This window comes from Gracilinanus agilis, chromosome 5 (assembly GCF_016433145.1).
Source record: "Gracilinanus agilis isolate LMUSP501 chromosome 5, AgileGrace, whole genome shotgun sequence".
Lineage (NCBI taxonomy): Eukaryota > Metazoa > Chordata > Mammalia > Didelphimorphia > Didelphidae > Gracilinanus > Gracilinanus agilis.
In genome coordinates, this window is record NC_058134.1 from 129,477,009 (window position 1) to 129,488,002 (window position 10,994).

Here is a 10,994-nt window from a genome sequence, read left to right on the forward strand (position 1 = left end):
CCCCCGCCACCCCCTCCTCCTCCCCCTGGGCCGCCTCCTCCTCCTGGGCCATCCTCTGATGGGGATCACCAACTTGTGGCTCCTGTGGGAAACAAAGCAGCTCTCCTAGATCAAATCAGGGAGGGCGCCCAGCTAAAGAAAGTGGAACAGAACAGTCGTCCAGTGTCGTGCTCTGGAAGGGATGCACTTTTAGACCAGATACGACAGGGTATTCAGCTGAAGTCTGTAAGTATTAAGGTTCTTTTCATTTTGCATTATTAGTAATAGGTCATTTTTATGTTGTTAAGCTATTGTTCTGAAATGCATCTCATAAAAAATTACTTCCTCATAAAAAAACACTATGAGGAAATTGTTTAGTATGTTAATTTAAACCATTAAAAGAGTGAGAGGTTCTGGGAGCCCTCCAGACCACCAAAAAGTTAGCTAGGCAGTAGTTAATTAAGAAAGTTAATGTAATGAAAATGTTTGAGAGTCATTGAGCTAACACAAGTTTGGGGAACATCTTGGCTTCAGATTGAATCAGGCCCATGACTCTATGTCCTCTTCAATAATAATAGCAATTCAATAATAATGACAGCTAACATTTATATGGCACCTACTCTGTGCCAGACACTATGGTAAGTACTTTTTATAATTATTATCTCATTTGATCACAGTAACTCTGGTAAATAGGTACTGTTATTATCCCCATTTTACAAATGAGAAAAATAGGTTAAGTTATTTATGCTGAGTCACACACCTAGTAAGTATCCAAGTTTGGATTTAAATTTATGGTTTCCTAATTCCAAGTGAAGTGCTCTCTCTGGTGTATCACCTTGCTTCCCTTAAGAAATATCCTTTGAAGTGATAACTGCTCCCATCACAATTCTGCACATAGCCCAGAGTTCTATCTGCCATGACTGCGCCACTAACAGCTCCAAATTTGTTAGAAACTTCTAAAGTCCCACTAACTAAAATTTCTTGAGAGACTCCTCCAATTTGAGAAACACTGCTCTAGACTAACAGTAGTCTAAATTTGGGGTAGGCATTCTCAGGAGTTGGTTTATTCTTCACAAAGTTATTAATGCTTTAAAAACTGTGAAGGTGTCTCCAAATGGCTTAATTTAATATGTATTAATTTTTACCTATATTGGGAAGTTGTTTAATATTTCAAGCCATTTTTTTCCTTAATTGTGAAGTAATCTTTTAGTTCATGGCAATTACTAAGGCTATGTATGTATATACATCTACCCTTGTTTCCTTGTGTATTTTTCAGTATATGTGTACATTTTCTCACACTCTATTTTATGGCCTGTATGAGCTTATGAACTTTCCTCCTAGCAGATCCTATCAAATGTGTCTTAGGTAATTTCTGATCACACAGTTAATAAAAAAGAAGAAGAATTTTTGCTGATTTTCCAATAGAAATCTTTGGAGGATGATTCAATAGAAGTTGAAGAGTTTTAGATTTTAGTTAAATGTCCAAGAATGACCAAAATCCTTGTGAAAAACAGATTATAGCAATAGCAAAAGAGACAGGATGGCCTAATGGAAAGAGTGCTGAACTGGGGAACCAGTAACCCAAAGAATCTGAGTTCAAAGCCTGACAAGTGGCCATAGACAAATCATTTAACAGGAGAATGAACTTTATCTCTTTAAAACCTGTGAAGTTATTTCTATTTGTTTTCTTTGAGCTTCAGTTTCTAGTAACTTTGCATGTGCTATCATTCTCATAGGATGTCAGGCTAGCACTTTATAACCCTAATATGATAGAGAAAGGTGGGTACCTCTTGTCACTATTTCATTTACTTCACACCCTACTCAGCCCTAGCATTTCCTGCCTTTTCAAAGAAGCAGCTTATTCTCCCTATGTTTATCTTTTTATCTCATTAAAAAATTAAGATCAGTTCAATTCACTGAACATTTTTCAATTCCTATTTTATACCAAGTACAATGCCTAGGTAGTGGGAACACAAGAGAGAAAAAGGGTATAGTTTCTGACCCCAGAGAACTCTCCTACTAAAGAGAAATGACCTTGTACTTAGACAATTAATATAAAACAATGGGGTGGGTAAGAACTAATATCGGAAGGATTGAGTAATTAAATATTGAATCTCCCCCTCCCCCCATGGAGTCCTTGAAAGAAAATGGATTCTTGTACCAAGGTTGGTATGGTGGTTTATTTTCACATTTATAGGTATAAATTATATTTTAGCTATGTACAAAATGTTATATTAGTAGCAATTATTGGTTTATTAATATGTTCTAGATAAGCTCTAATTACATTATTCTAGATTATCATTTTAAAGTTAACAATCCTATAAAATTTTCCAACCTGCTTCTCTGACTTTTCTCCCTAAAATTGTGAATCTCTTGTGGAATGATCACATCCAACTTAAAATACAAATAATCTAAAACAATTTAACAGAAAGATTGAAAAAGTTTTGATTGCATATATGTCTGAATTTGCTTTGTGGAATGCTCCCAAATTTTAACCATATGTATACAGGAATACATTTTTCTTTTCAGTATTTAATATATAGCAGCTTGTAAATCTCTTGTCAAACTATATAAAGGTAAACAATTATTCTTTTTCCATACCAACCTATTGTATTTCCTTAAAAATATGAAGCTGAACTTTATCTGATAAAGATTGGGTTCTTCCAAAAAAGATCCAATGATTTTAGCTTACTGCAAGTCAAAAAATATCAGAGAGGCTTAATTTTCAGAACTAAGGAAATAATAGTTTTATTCTATACTTTGCTTTTTCTCCATGTAGAATATTGTATTTAGTTCTTAGTGCCACATTTTGATAAGAGCATTGATAAGTTAGAGAATAATAAGTAAAAGGTAAGAAGCCTGGCAAATTTCATTAAAATCATGTCATATAGCAATTGGTTGAAAAAACATGGGATGTTTATCCCAGAAAGGAGAAGGTGTGAGATGACACTCTTAACTTCAAGTATTTGAATAGCCCTCATAGAGAAAAGGGAAGACTTACTCTGCTTGGTTCCAGAGGACAAAACTGGAACCAATAGTAGAAATATAATTTCAGCCTTGGCATTTATTTAAGGAAAAAATTGCTAACAAATTAGGGGTATCCAAAAGCATAATGGGCAGCCTTGGGAAGGTGTAGTTTCTCCTAGAAGATCTGCAGAAGTAACTAGTTGTCCCTTATGCTGTTTGAGAAATTCATTTTCAGGTACTAAGTGATGGCTGAGGACCATTCCAATTCTTAAAATTCTTTTGATTCACAGTCTGTTTACTTGAATTAAACTTTTTAAATTAGTTTTTTGGGGAAAGTATAGTTAGATATAATACCAATATATCCTGATTTTTTGCAATTTCTTTTTCCTTAGAAAAGAATATTTACTCATACTGAAATGGATTTGTGACCTCATTGACTTGGTCAGACATTGATACAGATCTCTGCCTCCCCAGCCTATGTGACTTTGGTACATCCCTTCCCAAAAGTTTGACTCAGGAGACCCACCCAGTAATACTGGGTCTATTTTATTCCCAAATCTCAGGGATGCTAGTGGAGCATGAAAGCCATTCACCAGCACAACACATACATTTCCTTATGATGTCCTTTATACCATTTTTTCAAAAGTCTTTATTTTAATCTGCTCACATGCACCTCTCCATTAACCTTCATATGATACTAATTTTTCATTCTTCTAAGACTACAACATTTCATGACTCACAGCTATTCAACAGTGAGTAGAATATTGGTATTAAAAAGATGAGCATTTATTCCTAATTGAACTTTTGGAATTGTTGTAAAGAATACATTTATGGGGCAGCTAGGTAGCTCAGTGGATAGAGATCTAGCCTACAAATGGGAAGTCCTGGATTTAAATCTGGCTTCACACTCTTTCTATCTTTATGACGACCTTGGGCGAGTCACTTAACCCCCATTGCCTAGCCCTTAACTGCTCTTCTGCCTTAAAACCATTACTTAATATTGATCCCAGGACAGAAAGTATGGGTTGGGGGATGGAATAAATTAAGAAATGTATATCAGGTTTTCTCCCAAAAAAATTATACCCTTTAAACTGTTATCAGCAAAGCAAGTTTCCAAGATATATCCACACAAGTGACTCATGATGAAAAATGCTATCCACAGCTAAAGAAAAAATTATTGGAGTCTGATTACAGATCAAAGCATGTCATCTTCACTTTATTTCCTTCATGAATTTTTTTATTGTGTGTATGCTTTATGTCTTCTTCTGTCCCAGCATGAGCAATATGGAAATATGTATTCCATGAAAGCACAGGCAAAACCTGTATCAAACTATTTCCTGCCTTGGGGATGGGAGTTAGGGAGGAATAGGGAGAATCTGAATTGTAAAATGTCAGAAAACAATTTTCAAAAATTGTTTCTACATGTAATTGGGGGGAAATTAAAAAGTAGAAAAAATTATGTTCTTTAGATGGTCTTTATATTACATAGATCTGTGTTGTCATGTTAAATTAATAATTGATAAACTTGACAATTGAATCTATATCTTAATGTCTAATTTCATAGTCTGATTGGAACAGATTTAGAATATTACACTCTCATTAGTTTCCTCCTGGACTTTTAAAGTTGTTGTAACTATAGATATGTAAAGCTCTTTGCCCTTCAAGTTTATCCATTTGAATACTGATCATTATATGTAGAAATAAGCTTCTGCATGGAACATATCATTCTGAATCCTCACATAGGCATTTTGAAAGCCTTTGTTGATGCATTTATTATTCATAGTTTTGTTTAAGCATGGACTTTTGAAGCAGGTCAAAGTACTTTACAAATAGCCACAATTACCCTCTAAGGTAATGTATACTTGGCAAGACAACTTGAAACATGAAAATGAAGATCATGTTTGTTAACTTGACCCTCTTTCTACATTTATGGCAACTTGTTAATGAAGCATTGTATTTTTTCCTAATGAACAAAGTTTTCTACCTTTGCTCCTTTGGGATTTTAAATGTAAATATAATAATTCCAAAGTCAATTTTACATTTTCTAAAGATTGACTCAAATTCATTTCTCCATAATAATTGTAAAGTTAGCATCCAGAGTTTTAAATGCTGTTGAGTTCCTTGGCTTAAAAGAACATTATTTGTTTGGCATTCAGATTGTTGAACGTCTAAATAAGTACAAACAGGTGACAATATTCTTCCCAGATTGCATTGAGTATATATTATAAATAGAAGCATATATGTTTATCTTAAACCAGAGTTAAAGATAATACTTTTTTTTTAACCCTTATCTTAGAATCAATATAGTGTGTTGGTTCTAGCCAGAACAACAATAAAGACTAGGCAGTGGGAGTTAAGTGACTTGTCCAGAGGAATACAATTTGGAAGTGTTTACAGTCAAATTTGAACCCAAGACCTCTTCTCTCCAGGTCTGGCACTCTTACCACTGAGCAACCCAACTGCCCCAAAAAGAGTACTTATAAACATCTCAAGGATCTTGTTCATTTAGTCCTATCTTATTGTTTCTATATTAAAATATGTCTTGCAAGACATTCCCAGGATATAAAGGTTCTTTGTTATGCTTTACATGTATATTCCTTTATTTTATCCTTCTTTTTCAAAGGTAGCTGATGGCCAAGATTCTGTGCCCCCTACACCTGCACCCACCTCAGGAATTGTAGGTGCATTAATGGAAGTAATGCAGAAAAGGAGCAAAGCCATTCATTCTTCAGGTATGCTTACTTGTGTAATTGTGTACATGTGCTTAAAACTATCTCTTGATTTGTGTACCAGTTCTGGTGATGTGGGCTCTAGGTCCTGTATCACTAACTCATTGCCTGTATGACTAGAGCTACAGCCTGGTGCTATCAGGGGTAAGGACACCTCGGAGCTGTAGTCAACAGATATTTATTGTGAGGAGGGATTCAAGAATATGCTAGTGTACCATGTGTGGCCTTGTAGCTGCAGAATGATGTCCTTATAAAGGCAACCCTTAGGTTCTGATAGCTAATTCCCACTACAAGGGATTACATGTAGTTTCTTTGATGTGTGAGTGGACAAAGATTTTCTGGATTGGGCTGGAGAAGCTCAATTACTTCCTACTGGCCATTTCTTAAATGTAGATCAGAAGTAGCATAACACTTTGATTTGTACTCTATATTTCTGTGGTTTTGAACTTTATAATTTGTATGCACTATGGGACAATTTTTTTGTGTGTGGCAACAATAGCTCTCAAGTTGAGAGAATTGATCAGAAACTAAACATATCCTAATTTATGTTACCCTAAATAAAGCATGTGAATCTCCTATCTTTCTTTGAGAATTTACTTTAGAATAAGATATGGGGAAATAAAAGTCAAATGAATTATTTCAATACTTCTTGATGTTGACCATATGACTGTAGTATAATTTACTAAACTACTTAAGAATGTTTATATGCCATTTATTCACTATACTAAGGAATACTGTTGCTCTATTTTGTATATGTCGCATGCAGCAACAGTTAGGGTTAGGTGTAAAAATATCAGGAAATAGTATGAGAAGCTTGAACACATCAGAAAATTTTTGTCATAAATTGTCAAAGAGATACAAATTAGCAGGCTTACTCTCTCAATATTTGTATCTTATTTAAAGTTATGAAATATGCCTTCTAGTGCATAGATGACAACATGGTATAATAGAATGAACATTGAGTGATCAAAAGACCTGAATAAGTGTTAAGTGTATATATACATACACACAGCTGAGTGCTCTACAAAACAGATGTAGAGGAGTTAAAAATCAAATATAAATGTTATTTAATATTATGTTTAGAATTTGGTTTTTATTTGATTTCATGATCACCTACATTTTTTGAGATCTCTAGGGATTTCTGGATTACTAGGTAGTATTTAAGATTATGATTATTTGCTATTCCCAGTAGTGGGCTCTGTCCTTTATTATTCCTCAAATATGAACTCTTCCAGTTTGTTCTACTAGAGTTGGATAACTTCAGCAAAATAATCCAGCTATGCCATATATTACATACCCAGAAAGTAGAGTTTCTAGGGGATAGCAGACTATACATACCTTTTTCCTGTAAAAGGCCAAAACCATAGCTTTAGCTTGTTGACCACTGAAAAATGCCCAAATCATTTATTAAATAGTTCAGTCATGAATATTCTGAGATATTTTTCATTAGAGTTCACCTTAAAAGATGAATACAATTGTAATGTGTAAATGGAATTAGCTCAAGCCCATTCATAGTTAAAACTCTAGCCACCAGAGATAATGTCATCCCCACCTACCTTAGTGGGGAGGGGAGATGAGTTACCCACAAGGGACTGCCCTTTGAGCAGTCGAAATCAGTGTAAAGGCTGCCATTTGTCCACTTGAATTAGACGAAAGCTGCTGTCCTTCAAATATGATGGCAACTTCCTGTTGAGGGCAGTTCGTGCTTTGAACTTGGTGCTGAAGGATCTCTGCTGAGACCTCAGGCAGCTTCCCCTCTGAATTGTCATGTGGGTAAGTTAGGCTGACTTCCTTTCGCCTGCCTCCGCGTTTCTAGAGTCTCTACCTCAAGGAGGCTTCTTTGCCTCTCGAATTGCTACGGTCTTGTGGCTAGTAGCCTAATTTAATTAATCTTTTAACTGTCACCCAGTCCGTGCTTTTCTGCATTGGATTCTGTATACAGTTTAAAATATAAATGCTTGTTTAGTTATTTTATATAGTAGTTTTTCAACCAGCCAGCTTTCAGAATAGAAGGACATAGTACTATAAATTTCTCGAGGACAAGAACATTTATGTGTTTTTATTTAGTATGTCTAGTTTATAAAACAAATGCCATTTGTCCCACACTGAGTTCTCATTGTTTCCTGAATCAGATCTCATCATACGTGATTATTTCATAAAAATCCCCACATTACTGATCTTACCCTGGACTTTACTAAATAATATATTTCTTGGAAAAAGCCTCCTTTTAAAAGTTTTATGAAACTACAAGACAATACACTCCTGGAGAATTACATTGTTTTCTGTTTCATTAAAAAAATCCTTAAATCTTTGCCTATTGGTATGGTTACTATCCAAAGCATATTTTTAAATCTCTCTTTGGCCAATTTTTTAAAAATTATGTCTCCTAGAGTAACATTATCCTTGACTTAGTTGCAGTGCTTTGTTTTCATGTTTCCTAAAGTAAGTTAATTCAGTTACGAATAGCTTTTTTAAAAAATAAGATGATGTGACAGATGCCCCTAGCACTAAAATCAGCCATCATCAGTCACTAAACATTTATTAAACACTGGGTTCCAGTTGCTGATGAGAACTGACAATGCAACAAGGATGTGACTCCCTGACATCAAGGAACTGGCAGTGTATTAAGGAGACAGACAACAGGTGTATTTATACACATATACAGAATACGTATACAAAACGAATGCTAAGATAGTTTGGACCAAGTGCTGAGATTAAGAGACACATTTTTATGGCCAGGGAAGAGTGGGCTTTTATTTAAACCCATGCAAATGTGTGTTCATCTTAATGATTTTCTTATACTTCTAGATGAAGATGAGGATGAAGATGAGGAAGAGGATTTTGAGGATGATGACGAATGGGATGATTGATCAATATATATTATATATATATTTTTTAAGATGAAATACTAAACACTACTTTCTGTCTATGGATTCTGTAAAATTATCATGTAAATGTTCTACCAATTTGCTGTATATTTTTGTTGCCTTTTGCTTTTTTTTTTATTAATCTGTGCAATACCTCATTTAATCTGTAAAGGTTTGTCATAATCCTCTAAAAAGCTACTCCCTGTTACTGTGTGCAAGTTTACATCAGGATGCTCAGTTGACTTGTGAATATTGTTTATTCCATCCATAAGGGAGTTTAAATGTAATATGTGAGACTGACAAAAACCTTATTGTAATTTAGTTATAATGCAAGAAGGAAAAACACTATTTTCATACCCTACTTTTCTGTATCTAAATTTTCTTATTAAAAATCTAGTCTAGCACTACATTCTTTTTAAGCAATGCAGACAGTTTATTTAACCCCTTCGTTTTGAATACAAAGCTATGTGAATGTTGAGGCTGGTACATTTGCACAGTTCTCAGAACATCCCTACACTGATGCAATTTCTCACATTTCAGCAATATGTTTTACATAAAATCACTACAAAATGATAGTTGTGAAAAATCAATCCACCTCTTAGAACATAGCAGTATTGTTTGCTGTTAGCCAGCAGCGGTCATTAAAAGCTCAGATTCCTAGAAGCCCTTCTGCACCTGGCATAAACTGTGGCGTTGTGTTTATGCTATGACACGTTTAACAGCATCCACCTGGCCAGCAGGCAAGCTTAAGGCTTTCATTTTTCTTGTGAATAAAGTCTCCAAGATGTCGGAGCAGTTGTTTGACTTATTTGGGGGTCAGTTTTTATGTGTTTCTGAACTGAAGGGCTATGTTTGATGCTTATTTCAGTAATGTGGGTTAAGTTTAACTTTTAAAATTGGGACACAAGTGTATTAATAAAGTGAAATTAAGTACTATCATTTTATAGTCTGGATAGATTTAAGGTGCTCATGAAATTTCAAACACTAAAACAAATCCAGAAGAAGAAAAAAATGACATGTACAAATGAGAATTTTGACACATTTTTACTAAATTTTATTGCTATTTTCTCAAGATATTTGTCAGACATAAAATGAGTAAATTTTTAAAAATCAAAGGCCTTAAAATGTGAAACTGAACACAAAATAGGAAAAAAAGAAATTGATTTTTCTTTTCTTTATTGCAAACCCGCATGTTTTATTTTATGCATACTGAAAGGTTTTTAAAATTAGGGTTCCCTACATCAACAATAACTGATGTACCCCAAAGTGGGTGTATAATAGCTACAACACTACTGTACCTACAGTAAATTTTAGTTAGAAAATGATCAGATTTAAATAATACGCAGCTTTTCACAGATTGAGTCATATGCAGAATGTAGTTAATTAAAAAAAGTATCTTAAGTATTTCAAGACTATAGTCACAATATCAAACTAAATTTTAAGCTATCCAGAATCATACTGACCAAACCCTAGTATTGGCATGATCTTGACAGGCTGGTCCTGCAAGATGTGGCTTGAATTTCTAATCCAGTTATCACGTAATCTCTAGTGATCATGCATCTAGTTATCATAAGAAATAATTTAAAAGGTTTTGTTGCTGAAAGCAGTAAGTGGGGCAGTAAAAGTTAAGTTATTCAAGAGAATGTTAACTTCCTTGCAAGAGTCATTTAAGCACATGGGAAAAACTCCAAACTTTTTGTTTCTTGCAAATACTAACAGTGCCCTCTGCTGCTAGAAACCTTTGCTTGCTTTGATTTTTATTGTGGCTTGAGCTCAAGTGAGTCTAGTGTGGGTGAGGCTGAACACCACTAACCAATGAAATTAGGAATTTGTGCATATGGAAAATAGACCGTAGGTGCTTTTTTTTTTTTTTTTTTTTTTTTAATATATGATATCAAATAGATTTTCCTTTTGGATATTCATGGAAAAAAATAATCCAGAGCCCCAGATTTTCTTTAAACACATTTATTTTAAGGATTATTCATATTTGCATTTTATCTTTTGTTCAAGAACTTTAGGATTTCTGTAATTAACATCAATACATAATGTTTATTAAGAAATCCCAACTTTTAAAAGAATTTTGGAAAGGGAATGTCAGGCTGTTTATTTTTTACATTGAAAATATAATTTTAAAAGCTGTTTTTTTTTTTGTTTTTTTTTTTAATCATTTGCCAAGGATGGCATTTGACTGGGGGTGGGGTTGGGGGCGGGCACCAAAGGATATTCTTTGTTGCACAAAGTCCAGATTACAATTGGTTTAAAATAGGAGATCTATAGTTCAGTCCAGGCATGAAGACTGAAACTAATCTGCTAAGATGTAATGGCTGCATGTTTCAGCACTTCACCATTTGCACTGTGGGCGGAAGATAGTGTTTTCATAGTGTTGAGCTTCACTATCCCTGCATATTGTCTGAAAGCCTCGCATATATACTCCAATTACATGATTGTCTGA

The 10,994-nt window shown here is 34.3% G+C and overlaps 1 protein-coding gene across 1 annotated transcript in view; it reads left to right on the top strand.

Moving 5' to 3' along the window:
* The window catches only part of WASL (WASP like actin nucleation promoting factor), a 119,769-nt gene extending 110,435 nt beyond the window's left edge, over positions 1-9,334 (top strand). Inside the window, exons 9-11 of the mRNA XM_044679027.1 lie at positions 3-225; positions 5,570-5,678; positions 8,484-9,334. Of these exons, the coding sequence (XP_044534962.1) occupies positions 3-225; positions 5,570-5,678; positions 8,484-8,545 (394 nt within the window). The 3' untranslated portion in view covers positions 8,546-9,334. The remainder of the gene's footprint in view (positions 1-2; positions 226-5,569; positions 5,679-8,483) is intronic.
* Positions 9,335-10,994: the final 1,660 nt, after the last annotated feature.